This window comes from Clytia hemisphaerica, unplaced genomic scaffold, assembly GCF_902728285.1.
Source record: "Clytia hemisphaerica strain Z4C2 unplaced genomic scaffold, Clytia hemisphaerica genome assembly, whole genome shotgun sequence".
NCBI lineage: Eukaryota > Metazoa > Cnidaria > Hydrozoa > Leptothecata > Clytiidae > Clytia > Clytia hemisphaerica.
This window is the reverse complement of record NW_027103811.1, coordinates 670,743-693,766: the sequence shown is the minus strand read 5'-3', so window position 1 is coordinate 693,766 and position 23,024 is coordinate 670,743. Positions and strand designations below refer to the sequence as shown.

At 35.6% G+C, this 23,024-nt stretch overlaps 3 protein-coding genes across 4 annotated transcripts in view; 1 reads left to right on the top strand and 2 right to left on the bottom strand.

The window, feature by feature from the left end:
• Positions 1-234: 234 nt before the first annotated feature.
• Positions 235-21,892, bottom strand: LOC136806595 (uncharacterized). 2 transcript variants are annotated; one of them, XM_067063188.1, is made up of 16 exons: positions 21,756-21,892; positions 18,394-18,470; positions 17,899-17,998; positions 17,306-17,471; positions 16,037-16,232; positions 15,623-15,652; positions 14,877-15,041; positions 14,440-14,480; positions 14,072-14,099; positions 9,304-9,377; positions 8,283-8,319; positions 7,526-7,675; positions 2,824-3,021; positions 2,471-2,620; positions 2,169-2,269; positions 235-628 (listed from the first exon to the last, which is right to left on the bottom strand). In XM_067063188.1, the coding sequence occupies exons 2-16, from the start codon at positions 18,406-18,408 to the stop codon at positions 595-597; spliced, it is 1,485 nt and encodes a 494-aa protein (XP_066919289.1). In that variant the 5' UTR covers positions 18,409-18,470; positions 21,756-21,892; the 3' UTR covers positions 235-594. The 2 variants fall into 2 exon arrangements, with proteins under 2 accessions (XP_066919289.1, XP_066919288.1); XM_067063187.1 differs by having other exon boundaries at positions 236-628; positions 2,471-2,623.
• LOC136806594 (microfibril-associated glycoprotein 4-like) lies at positions 4,222-5,899 on the bottom strand. Its single transcript, XM_067063186.1, has 2 exons — positions 5,337-5,899; positions 4,222-4,830 (listed from the first exon to the last, which is right to left on the bottom strand). The coding sequence occupies exons 1-2, from the start codon at positions 5,845-5,847 to the stop codon at positions 4,289-4,291; spliced, it is 1,053 nt and encodes a 350-aa protein (XP_066919287.1). The 5' UTR covers positions 5,848-5,899; the 3' UTR covers positions 4,222-4,288.
• Positions 21,893-22,880: 988 nt separating the features above from the next.
• The window catches only part of LOC136806592 (transducin beta-like protein 3), a 41,030-nt gene continuing 40,886 nt past the window's right edge, over positions 22,881-23,024 (top strand). The window contains exon 1 of the mRNA XM_067063183.1: positions 22,881-22,980. Within this exon, the coding sequence (XP_066919284.1) occupies positions 22,921-22,980 (60 nt within the window). The 5' untranslated portion in view covers positions 22,881-22,920. The remainder of the gene's footprint in view (positions 22,981-23,024) is intronic.

Sequence of the window (23,024 nt, the reverse complement as noted above, 5' to 3'; positions counted from 1 at the left end):
TCTAATTGTATTTCTATATAAAAAAAATTCTACAAAATCTCTACCAAAAAACCAACAAAATTATATCTCTGATTCTAAAAAAACAAAAAGAAATTTCCTAAAACGATATTCTTCTTGGCTCAAAGCGTGTAAAACGTTGTTGCAACCTGGATGCCCAGATTTTACGAAATTTCTACTAAATTCCACTCCGGATTATCTTCTTAACGAGCATAAAACTGCTAACTAATTCAAATTCTATCAAAAGTTATTGAGGTTTGAAAAAACAATGCTAGCTAATTTGAAATAGACTTTAATGAAGGATCTCAACTGGACGGAAAAGTTGCAGTACTTGGTAAAAATTTGTCACATTTCAATAAAATGTGAAATGACTTTGGCCAAGCGTCGATAAAATTTTAAAATTATCGATTGTATGTGATTTAAAATAATGGATAATAAACGTAGGTACAAATTTTCAGTTTTAAAACAAATATAGAATGCTATGTTATATATACACTATAATAAATAATTTAGAGAATAAAATTCAGTTTTAAAATTCCCAAAGGAGAGCCAATGACAAATTCGTCCAATAAGAAAAGATCATTTTGTCATCCATTTTCAAAGCACCGAGATCATACGAAGTAATTTACTCCTGAAAAATAAAAAAATTTAATTTTTAATAAAGCAGATAGAGATTATATTTATGTTCCGGAAAACTTCATTTGTTACTTTAGCTATAACAAGCAACATGCTGAATGGACCTACCTGATGATGAAAGTTAGTTAGCAATGCGAAAAGAAAAAAGAAAAAAATCAGTCAGAAAATATAGCATTTAGCGAAAATACACAACACAATAAATTCATCATTGATTGTTGATGGGGGAGAGAGAAGGGTTGTAGGGAAAAAATAAATAGGAAGTTCTGGTCGCAAAAATCAGTTTTATTGACAATTGAATCATGCTTGATGGTGAGCATTGTTATCAATAATGTTTTTGTGTGAAAAACATAGAAATACAAGGAAAAAATCCAACGAAAATCTGCAAAAACGGCGATTTCCGGCAACCGGAAAAATTTTTTTCTCAAAAATCAAACTCGGCCATTTTTTGAGCATTGCGAATACGCATCTTTCTGCAAAAAATCAGAAAAAACTAAAAATGAAAATTCGAGAAAAAGTCAAAAAACCGGTTTTTCCGGCATATTTCCGGCATTTTCGGCCGGAAAAAAATGTTTTTCGAAAATCGGGCTCCGTCACATTTTAGGTATTGTCATATTGCATCAGTGTGCAAAATTTCATAAAAATATATAAAGTACAGCTCGAGAAATTCAAGAAATACTGTCTTTCCGGCGAAAATAGGTTGTTCCGGCGACTTTTTAAATAGTTCCGGCTTCAAAAATCAATTTTATTGAAAATTGAAACATGCTTGATGGTGGGCATTGCTATTGATAATGTTTTTGAATGAAAAAACAACCAATTATATGGAAAAGTCTAATGAAAATCTAGAAAAACGGCGATTTCCGGCATATTTCAGGCATTTTCCACCGGAAAAAAAATTTTCTCAAAAATCGGACTAGGCCATGTTTTGGGCATTGTTAATTCGCATCTTTGAGCAAAAAATCAGAAAAAACTAATGATGAAATCTCGAGAAAATGCCGAAAAACCAGTTTTTCCGGCATATTTCCGCAATTTTCGGCCGGAAAATTTTTTTTTCTCGAAAATCGGGCTCCGTCACATTTCGGGCATTGCCATTTTGCATCATTGTGCAAAAAATTAGAAAAAACTAATGAGCCGATCCCGAGAAAAGCTGGCAACAGACGAACGAACGAACGGACGAACGAACGAACGGACAAGGGTTAATTTAAAGAACTACCTTAGGTAGGTCCAAAAATACAACATTAGACGCAAATCCCAAAAATTTCATTCAAATTTTCCGTTTGAATTTGAAGAACTGAATACCAAAATTTCGCGGAAGGAAACTGAACACGTTCACTGCCGAACCATTTTTAGAGATTTAAATTCGACCTCTTGGTATTACATTGAAAGTTATTTTGACTTGATTGCAAATCTTACGGCTCTTACATTTTTTCGAAGCATTTGAGCTGATGCTTAAATTTCTATTGTTCTATAACAAAAGATCCATTGTTTTCAAGCCAAAATCTCACTAATGAAAGTGTACTTGAAAAAATGAAACATACCTCGATGTAGGAACGAACTCATTGGACGGTACTCTTCTTTCCCCCTCTTTCCCCTTCCCACTCTTCTCCTTGGTGTCGTCCGAAGTCTTCACTTCATTTCCCTAAAAAGTTAAAAAAGATAAAATGTTATTTTTAAAGAACTCTTGAGTATGTTTTCGTAAAATAGTTTGAAACTAATTTTTAACCAATAGACCTTTTCATAAATTACGTCACGAAGATCACTTGTCTCGTAATCAAACAATTGCAATGGTGATCATGTCACCCCATTGGCTCACGGCAGGTGAATAGTATATAATACTCACGTTATCTATATTGGGAGTCTGCACATTGCTTTCACTGTATTCAACATCACTGCCACCACCTACACTCTCGTTGTCACATGGAGTGGGTAACTTTTCTTTACTTGATGAAGGTTTTCTCATTTTCGTGTGCGGTTTCTTTATTTTTCTTTCCTGCTGCAAAAAAGCAAAGGGAGTTTCAGTGAACGTTCCAACTCTCAAAATTCCACATTATTAACCCACTTCCTTAGTACTAGACGTTCCTAACAAGAAGCGTCAAATCAGCCTAGCTAAGTCAGATTATACAACCCTTCCAGCTCTACATGCAGCTTATACAATGGCAAGACACCTATTAACACACAAATTTAGTTCTGTACCTTTTTATGTTCGATGTCGCTTTCTTCAGATGATGAGCTTGCTGAGGTTGACGAGTTCATAAATGGGACAATTTTGTTTGACCTGACTATCGAGCTTTCTTCATTTTCACTGTCTGACGAGTCACGTGATTGATGGTCATCTTTCTCCAGATAAATTTCTTCATGGCAAAGTGACCCACTTGCAGCTGATTCTGCGCTCTGATAAAATTAAAAATGGGATTTCAAATTTTACTTTTCTCAAAAGTTTCCTTAGTCCGGATCAAAGACCTCTACAAAACTGACGAGTCACGATACGGCACGGCACGCCAGTATAAGGATCACAATTCTGTTAGTGGATGCCAGCAGCAGCCTAAGGTTTTTTGAGTCCTTTTAAATAGTAAAAGTTAAGAAAGGGTATTCCAAGTCACCCTTGATCCGCCTCCTCAATCACAAAGTATTCAGTTGAGAGGTTATTAGTTGTAATTTTGATAAGAGCCGCGGGTTAATCCACACCCCTAGCCAAAGGTTTTGACCATAGATAAAAATTAGAGCTGACCAATAGCGTGGTTAACGTTGCCGGTGTCATCACTTCCTAGACTAGCTTTTTTACCTTTTATCTTTTTAATCATTTTTAGCCCTTTTTTCTTTCAACCAATTCACACCTTTTATGGGTTAAAAAATACCTAAGTGGATTAATTTCCGTATGGTCTTTTTTTGTGAAATTTTCGCGTGGACAAAAATTGAATCGAATCGGTCTCTATTTCACCCAATTTTTTCTATTTTCTTAGGGTTTTCACCCAATTTCTTCTATTTTCTCAGGGCTTTTGGCCAATTTCTTCTATTTTCTTAGGGTTTTTGGCCAGTGTCTTCTATTTTCTCAGGGCTTTTGGCCAATTTAATCCACTTAAGGTACCTACAATTGACTTTTGACCAGTTATATAAACATTCGACCACTCGAATGCTTATAATTTACAGTGCTTACAGTGTTTGATAAGAGCCACGGGTTAATTCACACCCCTAGCTAAATGATTTGACCATAGATAAAACTTAGAGCTGACCAATAGCGTGGTTAAACATGGACACTCTTTTTTATAGTATATAGTCCACGAACTTTGAAAGGTTGAAAGTTAAGAAACTACCGACTGATAATAATTCCAACTATGATTGCTTACTCATCAATTTTAATTTATAAGCTTTTTCACATTGAATTGACAAGGATGTGGAGCAAGATTGGTCAGAAAGATGAGAAGAAAAACATTTTGTGTTTAAATCAGCACATGATCATAGCATAATATAACGCCCCTATGAAAGTAAATGGTAATACACCATTTACCATGGGGAGACAATGTCCTGATATGAAAGATATGTCTGATATAAAACGGGAACACTTATGTAAAATAAAACCTTTAAAGCAAATAATTAATTTCATGATGATATCATGTACACTATCTTTGACTTAGTAAAATAGAAAATCAAAATTTACAATTTATTTTCTTCTCACTTTCATTTCCGAGGATTTAAGACGATAAGGATGCCATATAAAATAATGTCCGATACGACTTTCTCTGCTGTATCTGTCGTAAGGACTATTCAGACTGCTACCCGATGCAGTTACACAATCATTATACCACCAAGCCCCAATATGGGCATTGGTATAAGCAGCACAATTATAAGCCCATTTGTCGTTGTCTCGGTCTTGAGTCGTCCATTTCATGCCGTTGTGGTACGACATCCGATCACCAAGGTTACCGGCCGAATATCCACTGATGTGAAGTTGATAAGCATTCGATTCTGCATCGACATGAAAATTTGAGTATTTTGCATAATGTCTATAGTTACTACCCTTTTTTCCTAATTCAAAGCGGATTTCCGAGCCAGTCAAAACAGCTTGTGCGGTGAGGAGATTGAGGTTGTCGTTTCCTAGCCAATGTTCGTGATGGATTTGTCCAAAACCCTCTTTGTATGGTTTCCAGTTGCGATAAAAATTGGTTGAATCGTCAACACGCCTCTGAACGACTGTCCAGCCACCTGAAAACGGAGAGAGGATGGGTAACAAATGTTAAGGTTGTATGAAGCGGGGCACCTTTCGTGTGTAAAGTGTATATAAACATCAATATTATCTAATGAATTTGACGAAAAAGATCTTCAGACAAAAAAACACGAGTTTTGGAAGCTTTTAAAGGATTCTCCGACACATCATGGTAAGTATTGACCCTAGGTAAGTACACTACCATCTCACGTTTATCGTTTCGTAGTACACTCTGTGCGCATTGTCTGTTTGATGAAAAAAATTCCCGTACGGATACCTCTGCGATGAAGTATGATTTATAAATAGCAGCACTTCTCTCATCGTCTCCCCTCTCTCACCCGCACTCTACCGAACAAAATCTCAAATCAGAAAAGAAAATGACAAGATACCCTCTAAGGCAATGGATTTTGAAATTAGCCGTAGATATCGGGTCTGTGTACAGACTAGTACCCTCCTAGTATTTTACTAAACACCAGAAACATAAGAGAAAAACAAATATACGAACCTCCATCTGTGTTTTGATCGCAATACGCCGGAACGACCATTCCATAAGTATTCATATTGATCCGGTAAAGCCCATTGGTCCGTTCCCCTTGCAAGTGATGCTCCTTGCAATCTCTTCTAACCGGTTTCGCTCGGCAATCACAATAAAACTTTGCAGGAATGTTGAAATCTTCGACGCAAAAACATGATCCGCATGCTGTTGTTTTTGTCTTACAGAATCCGTTGATAGTTTGATCTTTGTCTTTTAAAGCTTGCAGATCTTGACTTGATTGTGACAGCTTCTTGTTCATTGCTTGGTTTTCTCTTGTAAAGTTTCGGCTGGCTTCTTGTCGAACATTTGTCACCTCCTGTGTCAGCCTTTTATCAGTCTGGCTCACCTTCTGGTTTGCATCTGTCACCATTTTAATCAATGCTTTAACTTGTAGTTTCAAGATCTTGATATCATGAGCTGAATCTCCTTTCACCAACAGTATTGGCAAGTATGCCAGCATCAAAATTAGAAACACCTTCATGGTCTCCCAATAAGACGGTTGAAAGTAATGCTTCTTGATACAAACGGTGCTTTTTATGGGGGATTGCATTTCAAGAATCTTCGAGATGCTGAACCCCCGGATAAAATTGTGAATTGCTAACAATGCCTTCAATTTCCCATTTTTGAAATATTCTTTAATCAGTAATGTCATTTAAAAACAGCCAATCATAACAAAAGAAGTATATTGTCATTGAAATGAACAACTATTCTATTATTCTAAAAGCTACTGGGGCTATTGGCAGCCTCAGACACAAACGACCACAAAACCAAAATAAAATAAGTCAGGGGGCAAAACAAAACAATGTCAACAAAAGAAAATTCAGTGGGAGGGATAGTACTGAATTGCTGATACAGATGCTCAAATAAAACGTGGTATATATGCATTACTCTCGACGATGGCCCTCAAGTGCACGGCAAATAAAAAAACAGCTGGTCAATTGATACACGATTTTTCAGTAGGTTTAACAAGAGAAAACCAAAATTTTTGTTATTGCAATTCGTAAACTAAAAATTGACCAAAAATGGCATTTAATCCAGAAACAAGAACAATGCATTTGTCTATTGTAATGAATTAAACAAGCTGTTTTAGATGTACTCTTAGGTCCCAAATAAACGCCTCCCCCCGTACCTTATTAGGACCCCCGGACCTTATTAGGACCCCCCCCCCCCGTTTATTGATTTTTAAGAATATTTTCAGCTGTCAAAGAGAAGGCCCCTTATTTTGCTCTAAATAGCCTGATTTTAGCCTATATTAACCTTATTTTTGGGTTTTCAGAAGTACAATTTTCAACCCCCCCGGCAATTAGGTCCCCCCGTTTATTAAAATCATGAAAATTTTCCACCCCCCCCCAGTTTATTTGGAACCTAAGAGTAGAAAAAAGCGCCCTTGTAAATCGACAAAGGTGTGGTACCACTATACATATTTAAATTTGGGTGTTTTTTCCACCCTATACCTGAGACTTAAGGGGGAAAGGTTTCCTGCCCAGCGAAACACCGCTGTATTCTTTTCGTTAACCAAGTACCTCATGGAGAAAACTTATATTATGAAAAATTACCTAGCAAAGTATAGTTATTTAAACATTCTTCTGACATTTTTATTTCTTTTTAAGACCATTTCCATTCTTTGAGTGAAAAGATTCACCCACGTCAAAAATGTATGAGATTCTCTGAAAGAACCACATCGATTGAAATTACTCGTGAATTAAATCTCACAGATTTGGTACATCACATTTTTAAACGAAGCCTCATTATGGAGGGACCACGGTTCAGTGTTAGAAATTTGTTCAAAACAAATAACTAGCATGACGCGAAGCATCAACTGTGGCCTACTTTATAAAGATGATGTGTAATCTCTAGGGTAAAGAAAATTACCCTCTCCACATTGAGTATAGGCACTTAAAAATCAAGATAATCATATGGACATTACTAGAAGGACAACAGACAAAATACACTTTTCTCTATCTTGTAGGGTTCGATTCGTCAATTCAACCAACGGAGGTCTTTTTTCATTAAACATTAATGTTTTTGTCACTGCAATGCAATGGCCTCAGAAAATTTACCCTTTACCTCTAGCACCCACATTATCATCACCAATTCTTCTGAGATTATTACAGTGACGGAATCAAAAACAAACAAAATTGAAAGAAAAGAAGACTCACAATTCGATTCTTTATGCAATGATAATCAATCTCATCATTATCACCATCACCATTTTTATCACCAATAACAACATTTTCATCTTCGCTAAATGTGATCATTGGAAGTAATGGATCTTCTTCTTTTGTACAATTCAACTCATCTAGTTTGTCCTATAAATACAGATTTTTGAAGAACATTTGAGGCAATCAATTCCTACTATATGTACAATTTGAAGGAGTTGATTCACCTTCATTGAAATGTGTTTTGTGAAATTTTTCCTACAAGTATGAGAAGCTTTTTGTTTGTTCTTTAAGTTTTATCATATGAAGCAAAATCCACCTTCGATTGGAAGAGACCTTGTGTACTTAGACTCGTTCATCTCCCCTCCCCCCCCCCTCTAAAAAGCTTAATTTATACCGTTTTTTGTTCTGTTTCGTTTGAACCAAAAAATGAAACATCCTCCTTATCGAAAACGAAAGTGAAAATTCCAAGCATTTCAATAAATTTAATTTTCATGATCCTTGAAAATAAAACTTCAAAAGGGGTCCAGATGGGGGTAAAAATGTTGGCATCTCCGGCGGGTATTGACAACCTAAAACGGTTACTCTAAAGACTAAGACTCAATTTCTAAGTCAATAAACGGAAAGTGACAAAAGTGCTTGAAAATTTGACTGAAAACGATGATTTCAAGTTTTATTTTCAAGAAAGAATTCCTTTGGAAAATTTTTCTTATTGATTTTAAAGATGGTAGAGTGTAACGTGCAACTAATAGCAAACCTTGACATCATCTTTATTTTCTTCAAGTTCATTGTCACTAAAAGATAACAAACAAATGTTGAGAAATTCAGGAAAACAAACGAGAAAGAGGACATTGTTTCAAGACAATAATGAACCATATTAAATTAATGCGCTCGTTAACACCAAAGCACAAGGATCATTTTATTAGGCTTTTTCCAGAATTCCTGGTCATTTCCAGACGTGAAGCCGACAAATTATTTTTACCAGTTTTTCAATTTGGGAGTGGTACAATCAAAGTCATAATATTTGATCAAAAGAGTAATTCCATGTACCATTTTAAACATTACAAATGAGTTCTAAGTGCTATAAGTTACTTCTGGAATGTAGAATTTTAATCTTAGGATCTTGGAATCAAAAGCTCAAAATTGTTCCAAGATCAAATGACGTGAATCCAGGATAACCACTCTTGATTGGTTACAGGTGACGTAATGGGTGGAAAAAAATATAGCTAGAGTTAGTTATATGACCACGTGAATTCGTTGCAGTGGTGCCTATCATGAACACTGACCTTTATATAACCCTGGACAAAGCTTCTCAATCCCAGCCAAGCAAAATCTTTGATCGGAGTTTTTTGAAAATTGGTACCCTAATGTCGGCACTACTCGATAGCGGTGTAAATGCATCGAGAGAGCTAGGTCTACTTTCCCTCAAATTCTTTTGATGATATAGCGGCGTTAGACGTTAATTTTTAGCATTGCAATGGCTTCTCCTTGGGTACCAATTCTAAAAAAACTCCAATAAAAGATGGCAGATATTGCTTGGTCCAGGGTTATATAAAGGTCAGTGATCATGAATTATCTCTAACTCATTAGCTTCAGACATTCGGTCTAAGTAAAAAACTTGATTCTATGTGTATAATAAAAATATTATAATGAGAGTGGTGTGGAAAATCTGAATTTGAAATCAAAATTTGGTCAACTCCCATTATAATACTCTATGAGGAGAAGATGAAAACTTTCCAAGTATAATACAAAGTATCAATAAACGAGCCAAAACAAACCTGATATCATTTAAAGGAGAATTCAGAGTACCAAAAAGAATCGGTGAGAATTCACTCAAATCCAATTTCTCTTCCTGGAAAAATAAGAACAATAGCTTGAAAATCACAAAAGACTGTTTCATTTATTTGTAGTTCTATTTTGAATGTTTACGTATGAACGAGACTAAGACTACTATTCTAGAACCTTATTTATTAACAAATATTATTATTATTATTACAACGAATACAAAGTTCAGGCACGCCGTGGGCCTCTAGAACTGGTCTTTGTTTATTTACAATAAATATCGTAGTTCATGGTTTGCCCATGCTTTGTTTAAATTATTCTTGAACGATTTTATCGATGATGCTTCTGCCACGTATTTTGGAAGCGCGTTCCATGTTGAGATAGTTCTATAAAAGAAGGACTTGCTTTGTGCACCACGTACTCCATCGTCCGGGAAATTCATCTGAAGCTCGTGTATATGCTTTCTACATGGTCGCGTCCTTTTGATAAACTTTTTTGGTGTTGTTTTACTATCATAGATGTGGATATGCTTATACACCTGGACCATGTCACAGAAAAGTCTTCGAAACTCAAGGGATGGTAGCGCCAAGCGTCTTAGTCTTTCTGCATATGGTAACCATGAGATTGGTTTTACTAGTTTTGTCGCACGTCTTTGGACACTCTCGATCAGGTTGATAGATCGACGTAATCTTGGTTGCCATACTGATTGGGCATACTCTAAATGTGGTCGTACAAAGGTGGTATAAAGTGTCTGGAATACGTGAGGACTAGGGTCTTGAAATCCTCTTTTGAGCAATCCCAACATAGAATTAGCTTTGTTTACTTGCTTAGCGATATGTTCTTCAAATGAAAGATCTGAGTCTATCAAAACACCGAGATCTTTTTCTGTGAAGACATGTTCAAGTTGCTCTCCATTTAGTTGATACGGGTGTGCATGCTTTATGTTCTCGAATTTACCTATCGTTAAAACGTGGCATTTGTCGGGGTGGAATTTCAACAGCCACTCATGGGACCATCTTTAAGTGCTTCAATGTCATGTTGTACGATTAAGGAGTCAAGAATGGAATTGATTTCCTTTATAATTTCGTGTCGTGCAAACAAGAAAATGCTTGATAGAACATGTTCTGGTAGGTCATTAATATAAATAACAAAAAGCAGAGGACCGAGCACGCTTCCTTGAGGAATGCCACTTATCACTGGATCTAAAGATGATTTTGCACCATTAACACTCACTAATTGCTTGCGGTTCGATAGAAAAGATTTGATCCAGTTCAGAATTAATTCGTTTATCCCGTAGCGTTCTAGTTTCATCATAAGTCTTCGATGGGGTACCGTGTCAAATGCCTTGGCAAAGTCGAAGTATATGCAGTCGACCACTTCACTTTTTGCAGTTGATTCGCAACACATATCTATAAAGGAGATAAGCTGTGTGACTGTTGACCTTTTGTTGATGAAACCGTATTGCTTGTTCGATAGAAGCTCCTCGCTGATAAGGTGTTCCATGATATGTTTTCGTATCATTGTTTCCATCAACTTACAGACTACTGAAGTTAGACTTACGGGGCGATAGTTAATAGCAAGGTTGTGTGCTCCTTTGTTTTTATAGATTGGTGTCACATATGCTAGTTTCCAGTCACTAGGTAAGTTTCCTTCCTCGAGAGTTTTATTCATTATGATTGATAGTGGTTCTGCAATATGGTCACGAAGTTCAATAAGCATTGAGGCATGAATCTCATCTGGACCAATTGATTTATTCGCATTGAGCTTCCTGATTTGTTCTGTTATCATTTCCTTCGTAATGTTTAGTGGTTGAAGTATTTTTCTGTTCTGTTGTCAAAAATCAGGTAGATCACCTTCCGGTTCTTTAGTAAAGACACTGCAAAATTGTTTCTGCAGGATGTTGGCCTTTTCTTGGTCCTCGTGCTTTAGGGATGTCTTGTCATCTGGCGTTTCAAGAAGAGGGGAAACTCCACTTTTTGATTTAAGTTTGCCTCTGACATGTGACCAGAACGCTTTTGGGTTTCTCTTTGAGTTTTCACCGATGGCTAGATCGTATTCTCTTTTTGCAAGTGCCATCTTTCGATTGACACGGTTCCTCGCGATTACATATCGGATTCTTGGCTTGACGTCTGTTTGTGGGTGATGATTTTGATTTTAACCAGATCCTGTGAAGTCGCCTCTTTTTCTTTGATGTCATTACGTAGTTCAGCATTAATTGGAATTTTTCCCTTTCTTTTTTTCCAGTGAGGCGCTCCTAACTCTTTCTTGGGACAAATTGATCTCTGAGTTGAAGAAGTTTTGTTTTGAATTTTGACCAGAGCTCCTCGATCGACCCATGTGAGGTATCTATGAATTCTCTCGTCCAGTTGATTCTTTGCAGATGACTTTTCATCGACTTAAAGTGCCAAGTGGTAGGTGTATCTTTCGGTTGGTGCTTTAAGTTCCATATAACATTTAAAGCTAAAAGAGAGAACGCTATGATCACTTTTTCCTAAAGGGCTTAGGAAATTTAGATCTTGAACCTGATCTCTTTCATCTGTTAAGATGAGGTCAATCAGTGAAGGCTCGTCAGTACCTCGACATCTGGTAGGTTCATTCGTATGTTGGAAAAGGAATGAATCACGTAATGCTTCCAGGAATTGCTCTTCTTTACTTTCCTCTACATGTGGGCTTGTCCAGTTCTTCCAATTTATAGTTGGAAAATTGAAGTCGCCAATGATGCAACGATGCGTGTATCTCTTATCTTCTGATATAATTCGTAAAAGCTGGTTAAGATTGGCATTATTTTCTCCAGAGTTTGATTGATTCGTTGGACTGCGGTAGACGCATGCAAAGCAAAGCATATCTTTTCCAGCCAGACGTACTTCAACGATGCACGCCTCCTCCAGTGCTACAGGACATTCAATGTCAACTGTAAGGTGGTCTACACTGGTATGTCCTAGGATGACGATACCACGTCCTGTATTGTTCTCAGTATTGGTGTGGTTTACGACTGTGTATCCATCAATTAGATATTCGTGAATTTTCCATCTTTCACCGTTCTTTGGTTTGACTTCACAGATTGCAATAAAATGTGGATATTCTTTTGTTATGAGTTCTTCTAGTTGTAGTTTTTTCATTGTTGTCAGCTGGTCGGCATTTGTATACATAATTTTTATTTCGAAATTGTGTTTGATTGGTTCTCGTTTTTGTTTTTTGATACTTGTTTATGCGTTTCTCTTGTTTTTATTGGTGGTTGCGACTTTGATTCGTCTCAGGTAAAAGCCGTTTTTTGAGTTGCCTCTCACACGATAGATAGGTTTCTGATTCCTCTTGTGAGTTTCTTGTTTTGGCTTCTGTTGAGAGTACCTTGAATTGTTTTCTTTCATCAGGGGTGAGATCCTCAGTAACGCTAATACCTTTGTACGTCGCGTTATCCTTCAGTGCTGTAAGATTGCCAAGTAAATTCCATTTATCAGACTCATCGTTAAGAGAGACTAACAATGGACGTTTCTTTCCTTCTTCCTCCTTACCCAATCTGTCACGTTGATAAGACTGCGTGAGTGGGTATCCTTAATCAAGTTTGAAGCCCAGGTTTTGTCATCATTAATATTTTGCTCAACAGCGCCATGTACGATAACATTTGAGGCGCGTTTTTGTTTACTGTATTCTTCGGTTTCTTCTTCGCGTATTGCGTCCCTGATCACTTTTTCAGGGCTTTGAACGGGGACTCCTTTGAGCCAGTAACATTGGCATAGGTCTGTGACAGAAACTTACATTCTTTTTTAATTGTCTCCTCAAGCATTTCCTTGAGGGATTCGATTTTGCTTTCTATCTTGGTCTCCAACTTCTGTTCGACAAATTCGAAAGTGTGAAGGCCAGGATCGGTACTGAGTTTTACTCTTTAAACTTTCCAGTTCATGTTGTTGTTCATATTTTCTTTCGGTCAATCTATTCTGTTTTAACAATCCTTTGCAAGCATTAAGTTCCGGCGGAGTGTCTCGTTTTCCCTTTTAACAGATGATGGTAGGGTCCGTGGTTTTGCAGGAACAAGTTCAAGAACTTTGGGTGTTACAGTCACGCAGTTGGGACAAACATACTTGTAGTGCGTGCTTTTGTGCTTGTCTAGGAAAAGTTGAATTTGGTATGGTGGTAACTGTGTACAGCGAAAATGGACCAAGCGTCTACATTTCAGACAAACCAAACAATCTTGATCTTTGTCGTCGATGCAGTCCGTTAGTGTGCATATGACCAATTCAGCACTGGATTTCTTTTGATTGGATGCCATGTCGTCAGGTTTAGAAGAAAAATTAAGGTTTTTTCTTCAACATTTGATATTAAATACCAGATTAAATGTTTACTAAACACAAAATAACAACTTATGATCAAAGATAGAAGGATTGTCATTTATGTATTTCTCAGGAAAATCACTCTAAAATTTCTTATCAATTCTTGCATTTCGTGAAGAAAGTAACAAAAAAGGCAGCTCGAAAAACTTGTAACAACGTCACCAATAGACCTTTTCATAAATTACGTCACGATTATCACTTGCCTCGTTTTGAAATTATTGCCATGGTGATTAACTCCCGGAAGATTTTATTAAAACTACATTCTATTCATTAAAAAATCATTTAATGTCTCAAGGGACATAATCACCATGGAAATTGTTTGAATACGAGGCAAGTGATGTTCATTACGTAATTTATGAAAAGGTCTATGTCCTCGCCTTTAATGATTAACTAATTGACTGTAGTTAATAGTTTTATGAATGAAAGAATTACTCACTTTGATTTCTTCTTTTGTGTCATCAAACCTTTACAAAGAAGAAAAGATATTTACACAGTTTTTTTATAAGAACATTATTCGAATTAAGCCTTATGATTCTTAACATTTTCAAGGGGCGATGAAGTTTTTAAAATAAAATGGTCGAAATCTGAGAGAATAAAAACTAACAATTTTAAATTTTCAAAAGTCTGGAAATGGTTAATCAAGCCTGTGATATACACATAAAAATAGAAAAAGCTGAAAAAAAAAAGAATTGAACAGGTTTTTTGAGGTTCAGCTTTGTTCTTAAAAAATTCTTAACTCTTTTCCAAATTTGAGAAAAAATGCGACTCAAATTGAACATATTTTAAAAGTGTAATGCATCATACCCTACTGTTGACAACTTTGTACTTTCAAGAGGTATCAGCCACTAAAATAGAGTAGAATAAAAACATTGGAATGACTGGTAAATTGTTTCACCTTGAACACTCCTATGTGATTCCGCAAAAGGTTGACAAGACAAGACAATAAGACATGTTATCCTATTTTGTTGAAAATACCAAAAAGCCAGGTCCCAACACTTGATGAAATCAAAAGTCATTTTAAGTATCACAGGATGAGCGCTTGAAATAATGGTCAGACATATTGGACATTGAATATTGTCCGACCAAAATTGCTCCTTGTCCGACCAGCAAAAATCACCTGAGCGAACATTTTGTCTGACCTACTTCAAATTGTTATTTCGAGCAATATGTAGGGCTGTTAGTCAGAAGCTGATAGGACAACATAGGGAGATGAATGGAAGAACAGAAAAACGCAAACTTACCGATTGTTTAACTTCATCATAATCATGAGGTTCAATTTTGGTTTGAATGATAAAAATTGGCTTCTCAATGTCGCACATAAGTTTGTAGAAAGTTTTCTTGTCAACCATTTCATCCTTGATCTTTAGGTGTTTGGTAGGTCGAGAAACAAATTTCAAATTGTCATCCTTGAATTAAGAAAAGAAAATTATTAGGGATTATATTTATCAGACTCAGAGAAAGAGATAGTCCCTTCAATATGGCCAGGCCAGCATTCACCACCCTAGGATAGGAAAACCACTGCTCCTACCTAACTCTGCCAACTCGTACTTGTGACACACACAGCTGATGAGTGTATAGTTACTTTACTCAAACGACTCGGGGGATAGTGCATCCTCACATGGTCGAATCTGAAAAGTATTAGCAAACACGCCACAGAGCCAGGCATATCTCCTCACACTCTTGTATCAGAGCACCGTACTTCCCCTCACATGGAAAGCGGGTTGACCCTGGCAAAAGTCCTTTCACTTGCCAAGTGAATCGCAGCACTGAGTTGGAATCGAACCCCAAACTCCTGCACAGAAGTCAAGGCTGATAACCACTAAACAGCGTCGCCTTCTTTTTACTAGAGTCAAGATAATGTTAAAAACATTTATGAGCTCAATCGAAATTTAATTATAAATAAAATCTCACTGGTTTCAAAAGGGTGGTCAAAGGCACTAAATTCCTTAACTGTATAAAAACATTTAGAAAAAAGGTCAAGAAATACCTTCCTCAATTCTTCGTATAAGGTCTTCTCCTAAAAATACAAATTTATTTCATATTTAATGGTTTGAATGTCATCCGTGAAACAAAATGCTCATCAACAAATTTTAATTTATGCAAATTAAGATTCCTTTTTCTTGGGTTTGTGAATTGTCTTTTTTACATGCTTTTTCATGATTGAGTTTTTTTCATAGACCAAAAATAGCTTCCATTGCCTCTATTCAGTTAGAGAAATTATTTTTATGACAGCCTCTCCAAATAGTTTATGTTTCTGCAAGTCTTGAAAAACCTACTCTTCTTTCTCTGTCAAAATCTTAGATTTTCTTGGACAGATGCCCGCTAGATTTATTCACATTAAATAAACAAAGTGGAATACTTGAAAATTATAAATACAAAGAATCCAATTAGAATTGTCAACCTCTTCGTGCCAGGGTAAATCGTCTTCACCATAAAAATAAGTGATTTCTTCATTAACGGATATTTTAGATCTGGCGAAAATTCCAAGATGTGGATTATCTTTTTCATCAATGAGTTTTCTGACATAAGCATTAGAAAAATATTTAGAATCATTTATCAGACGTCCGAGTGAGCCATCTTCTGACGTAGCATCAATGCTGAAAAAAGAAATGTTTTATTTTTGAAAGTTTCATAGCCCTGTTTCATTTCAATATTGTAATATTCTAAAAATTCTCAACTCTTAGAAGATGGAGAATTCTCTTAGTAACTAACTGCAATGTTTTAAATAGGAATCCTTTTGCAGTAAATTATATACAAGAATATTCCACCATCGTGAAACACCGTGTAGCAATTGTAAGTTACATCATTTGTAGCACTGAAGATGATTTTTAATCGAAAAGCTTTTGCTCAATTTTAAAAACATTGTTGTTTTTCTTTAAATTTATTTTTGGAATGGCAAAATTTCAAAGAAAATTGTAAGTTAGTTTTTTATTTCTTTAATATATATCATATAAAAGAATTCTGTAGAGAATTTTCTTTCCGTCCAATATTTCTCTTAGTTTAAATCACAAGTGATTTTGTAGTTTTTGAGATGCTGGCTAAATCGATCTGGCCAGCCAGGGTACAGTGCCCATTGCTGATGAGTCCCAACGAAATGCATACACCTCCTCTACCACCCAAATCCCCTGATTGAAAATAGTCAGACAGAAATTCTTAATTTCTTCACATATGCTTTTCTCGCAGAAACCTGTGAGAACGAATTTTCAGTAGCTATGAGTATATCGTAATATACTAGTTAAATTTTCCACTTGCTACAATCAGCGCGGAAATATATTGGCAATTTTGGGTATTTTAACGTTTTTCAGAATTTAAAGGTCAAGTGAGAATTGCAGTTTCAGTACTTCAACTTTGCTTCATTGGATTTTTCTATTTGGGAGGGGTTGGGTGGCTTCCAGGCTATATTCCTAGCCTTATTGGAACATTTTTAAGCTTGTGAATCCTGAGCTATCCTAAGGTCCTATGTCTTAAAATGTTAAATTTCTACTTCTGAACTGTACTTCTGAACTGTACACTTGCGGTTTTAAAGTTTTGAGGGAATTCCCCTTTTGTGCCAAATATTTCGGCGCCAATTGTAGCTGACCTTTATTGTCTATTTAAATAGTATTTTACACCTAAATTTTAGAATTGTATATGTTGTATACAATTTCAAAATACTCTTGCACATACGTACCACAATTTCCTTTGTTGATGATCAAATTCAAAAACAAAACTACCGGCATCCTCTTTTTCATATTGTTTTTCAAGTTCTCGAAGATTTTCTTTAGATGAAAGATTTCCACGATAACAACAAAGAAAATCACCCGGCTGAAAATTCTTTGTGGCAAAAACACCTCTGCCTGTAAAAAAAAAGGATTTGTGTTGAGTAAAGATTTTAACTATAGGCTACCATTTTAATACTTTGTGATTATGTGTAAAAAAGATTTTGCTAAAAAATAATTTTTTTAAATATCCAAATTTTATTGGTCAACTTATCAATTAAATTGATTGATCCTCCTGAATATTTTCACATGAAATTCAAGCACAGTAGGGTTTTCATTTTATTTGAATAAAATAAATTTCCAGTTATTGGTCAACTGTTTTTCAAAAATATATTTTCCGAAGAATTAAAAAAATTGAAATTCGGAAAGTCATGTTAAAATACTTAAAAATAAAAAGAAATAGTTACAAAAGGTACTCAAAGTTTTTTTAGGACTAGGCTGGCTTAAGAAAAATTGGCACCATCAGGTCCTCTAGCTATAAACTAGTTAATAATTTCAGCCCTACCTTTGTATGGATCAACCAATCGAATTTCCAGTCCTTCTTTTGGATCTTTGAATAAAAATTTCATCGCAGTGTCATATGGAGAACTCCTTCTTGCTCTTTTCTGAAAGAAATTGAAATAAAAATAAGTTTCTTTTTTACTTGAATCTGAAAAACTGTTTAAGTTGGTGAGGGAACCAGTGTTTTGGTTTAGATTCAAGTATTACAAAGATATTCGAATAATAGATTTTTAAATTAGAGAGTTCACAAAAAAATTATTATCTTGACTTATTTTGACTTTTTTGAAAAGCAATTTTTTACCATTTAGACCATCATTTTTGGTCTAGTTTTCTAAATTTGACAAATGACTCCTCAAAGTTTAAGTTAATCCTTCCTCTTTCCAATGTAAAAGGATTTTCAAAAAGTTATAGAATTCAAGAAAAATAATTCCAGAGAGGGAAACTTTCTTCTGAGACACCCAATATATAAGCAATAATAATTTTAATTTGAAAACCTTACCCTCAAGGGTGACATGGCATAATTCTTAAAAACATCATTGAATGACTGTCTTTTACATCATCAGAATGGTAAACTCACTAGTAATGCAAAAAGATGCAAAGTAAACTCAATAGGGACACATTTCAACCCTTTAACAGTACTATTTTAGTAGCTTTACAGTAGCTTTTTAGGGGACTTGTAAAAAATCCTAGCATATAGCATTTAATAACATCCCTTCTTTCAAGCACACGGGCCAAAAAACTCCCGTCCTAACTAACAAAAAATTTCATAAACACCTGGGCCAAAGTAATACGGTAAGTATATACCCCGTATCTTAACAGTGGGATGTTTTAAATTAAAACAGTGATTGTTTCCCTTTTCACCTAAAAGGCTTTTTTTAACAATAAAATGCTTATTCAGAAAAGATGTAAAATTAAACTAAGGAAAAGAATTTTTACAATTTTTAATGTTATATTTGTCAATTTTGCATTGCTCAAATTTATAATAAGTTTTAAAACATTTGTAAGTTTTAAATTTATACCAGAATACAATTCTGGAAGAAGAAAAAGACAAAACCCCTTTAAAGATTTATTACAGTACAGAAAATCAAGACAAGTTGATTTTCTGCTTTCATTCCTGTAGAAACCAGTTGATAACAAAATGATGGAGCATGGTGATGGATTTTTCACAGAAACCAAAAACACAAATATATTTTTTGATCTGGCAAGCGAGAGTAAACTCAGGAGCTGCATACAACCTAGTAGGGTTGTGTTTGAGTTGGAAAATTCTAGTTGTCATCAATTCATCTCGTTGTTTTTTTTTTCGCAGAAATTCTAAGTCCAAACAGCATGGGTATTAAGTTTACAGACCTGAATAAACTCACGACATAAGTTTATGATGTAGTGTTATGAAATGCGGGCGGGAAACAAAATTAACCAAATGGCTCCCCAAGTGCTAATAGCGCAATAATGATAACCGCTGTTCTTATGCAATTGTTTGAATGGGTGGATGGTGTATAAAATAATTGCGTGTTTAAAAAACCTTTAATTTGGCTTATGAACATGAGACTCGTTTTTGTGCATAACCACTATTATTTACCCAATTGGAAACGCATCCTATATCAAACTCCGTAAACTTTTGTAAATAGTCAAAATAATTATTTATATTTTATTATCTTATTATTTTTTTAAATTATTTTTACATAGTAGGTCCACATCAATGCTTGTAGCAATGACTAAATTTTAGACCTTCTTGACCAAACAAATTTTACATTACATTACATTTTGTAAGCAAAGCAATTTGATATACCAAAGCAAACTCTTGCCTAGAAAAGGTTAAGAAAAAATCTTAAAGTAGAATCGTAGAATGTCTTTTTTTAATTTTTCCACTGTGAACTTATAGATAAATCCTTTTGGTCAATCAATCTAAATTTGATATTTTTATGAGGTGCCTTTTATAGCTTCTCAAAATTCACCTTTTCATTTGAAGATTTGAAGATCAAGTCTAAAAAGCATATACATTTAAGGGGATACGTTTTGATAAAAAATATCAAATTGTTTCCCAATCAGGAAACATTTCTCGATGATCGAGTAGATAGTGTCGTATTGGGTAACCCCCGCTACGGTTGATTATTTTGGTCTGTAAATTTAATGTCCACGCTATTCGGGACTTATAATTTCTGCGGAAACAAAACAACAGGATGGTTGATGACAACTAGAATTTTCTGTTTGAGTGGATATCACATAGGCTAGGAATTGTTTATTACTTACTTACTTGTGTGTTACTTGTTTTATGCTTACTGATAGCGCTAGATAATACCCTGGCATTGGCTGGTTTTCGAACGCGTAAGATTACCTACGTAATTCAAAAACAAAACGTCAGCTTTCATTTGTTCCTGGATTTGAAACCATTGCATTGCAGTGTAACTTTGTAACGTCAGATTTTTTTATGACGTAGCTATTGCCAGACGATCTCAATCGAACGGAATCGATGATCGAACCAGTCGAACCAAATCGAACGCAATCGACCGATTGAAATGATCGTCGATTCATTGACCCCCGGATTGTTCATCGCATAATTTATATGGGAAATCGAAAGTAATTTCATTCGGCTTGTGATGTTTGAGAGCTTGGATGTAAGGAAGCTGCAAGAATAAAGCCAGACGATCTCAATGGAACGGAATCGACGATCGAACCAGTCGAACAACAATCGAACCAATTGAATATTACCCAGAATTTTGACGTTTGAATTTCAATTGGTCGATTGCGTTCGATTTGGTTCGACTAGTTCGATCGTCGATTCCGTTCGATTGAGATCGTCTGGCTATTGTTTTGAGAAGTTCCTCTGAGAGGGGGAACTCGCTTCAGCCAACACCAGGGTATAGACCTTTTTTTAAAGAGGCCACCCTGTTGAATAATTATGTAGTCCAGCAGAAAAACAATGATACAGTCATGCATAATTACTATATCATGTATATTGTAATAATTATGCATGACTGTATCATTGTTTTTCTGCTGGACTACATAATTATTCAACAGGGTGGCCTCTTTAAAAAAAGGTCTATTCTCTCTGGCATCCATAAGTAACGTAAATAAAGCCTGGGATACGGGGACGAGGTTGGACCATTCCAGAATTTGTCTGTAATAAGGGGGCGGGTGATACAGGATTTCTGAGGGCAAAACAGGCAAAAGTTTTCACCAAAATTCAAAATTTCAAGGCGAGAAAAGAAAATGTATGAATTCTAAGGCAATTGAATTATATATTACGGCTAAAAAGAGTAGTGGAATCTCCAATTCATTTTTGTGAAAGTACATGGATTTTTATCAAAACAGGACCCTGACCACGCACCGGACTGTCCGGTGTATTTGTCCGGTGGTAAAAAGTATCCTTTCGCTACACCGGGCGCAATAAGTCCGGTGTCAGTCCGGTGTTGCATACAGGGAATTTTGGACGCCGGACATTTATGAAACAAAAAATTAAGAAACACTGGACGCACCGGACTGGTGTCATGTCCGGTGTTTTGATTGTCCGGTGGGAAAAATATCCTTCTCCGACACCAGACATCCGACTCCCTTAAGTCCGGTGTAGAAATTGTCCAGTGGTAAAAAAAATTCTCATTCTACACCGGACTTTCGCGTGTCCGGTGTTCGTTAAGTCCGGTGCGTCGGCAGGGTCCTATCAGAACTTCTGCTGACCACCTACCACTTGAAAAAAAAATTTCTGAGGCTAGAAAAAAATTACAAAATGCACATCGTCCAACGGGGGTAACAAAAATTTTCTAGAACAGGTGCTTACATCAGTAATAAGGCCCTATCTATATCATGTAACGACCCTTGCCTGCCTTTTTTACTACACTGTTTCACTTTTGTTGAGTTAAAATATACCTTTTTAATATTTGGAATCTAGAAGACAGTAGACTGTAAATGCTTTGAAGTTGCTCAGAAATATTCTTTTAAAATCGAGAAAATAAATCACAGGTAGAAAGCCAGATTAACAAAATGAATAGTCACTTGACCGTTGACTTGGCCAGACTTGGCCAGAAAATTTTTTTCTTGTAAAACATGTTCTCGGAAATTTCCAAAACCGATATCGGGTTCTATCGGTTATAGGGCGTACTAATTAGTTTGTTTGTTTTCTTTAAAAAACCACCTTTTATTTATAATTAAGAGTTTAAATTAATAATTTTAAAGTTCTACTGCTCAAATGAATTCAAAATAATAAATTTTAAAGAAAATAAATATTTATACTATAAAAACTATATTTTTTTATAGTATAGCGGTTGGGCGTTTGTGAAAACCGGGATATTATTGATTCCGATTTTCTTAGTTCCCGCTCTTTTTCGGAAGGTGATAGAAATTGACCGTCAATCGAACATCACTCTTCTGTTTTTCTACTTCCTATCTCTCTATCTCCTTTTCTATTTTCTGACTTTCTGAGACTTGTTTTCTGATTTCTACTAACTTTTCTATGAAGTTGATATTTCAAACTTTCTCCAAATATCGACCCGACCGGGATTCGAACCCACCAAATGAAAAAGGCTCTGATCAGAATCCCAGCGCGCTATCCGTTGAGCCACACTCGCACTGCAAAACACACAATTTGTAAATACTTATAGAATGACTAAAAAGACGGGGGTAATGTTATTATAATATGGGTAAAATTGCCCCTTTTTTAACCTGACTGAAATTCGAGCCGTTACTAGCAACCCTGCGGGGCCCAAGGCGCCGAGTATGCACCCGGCACAGTGACAAGCCGTTACTAGCAACCCTGACCCTACCTAACTGTTAGTTAATCAATTCGAAACAACAAAACCCCCGGAAACACAAAATCGTAGATATGAAAAAAAACCATGTTCGACTGACGGTCAATTTTTATCATCTTCCCTCTTTTTCTCACGTTCGAAAGTTTGCGCGCGAAAGTGACGAAATGCACGTGCTTAGAAGAAGAGATAACGATCTAAACAGAAAAATACACTCAATCAAATCATCAAACAATCCAAAATTGAATTGAAATGAAGCAAATGTAGCAAATTATTTACCTTTAAAGTTCATGTCAGAGTATTTAAAGAAAAAGAAAAGGATCCAGCAGCTTCATGGACATGGCCAAATGGTGAGAATATTTAAAAAGTTTTCTGAAATATTTCCATCAGTCAC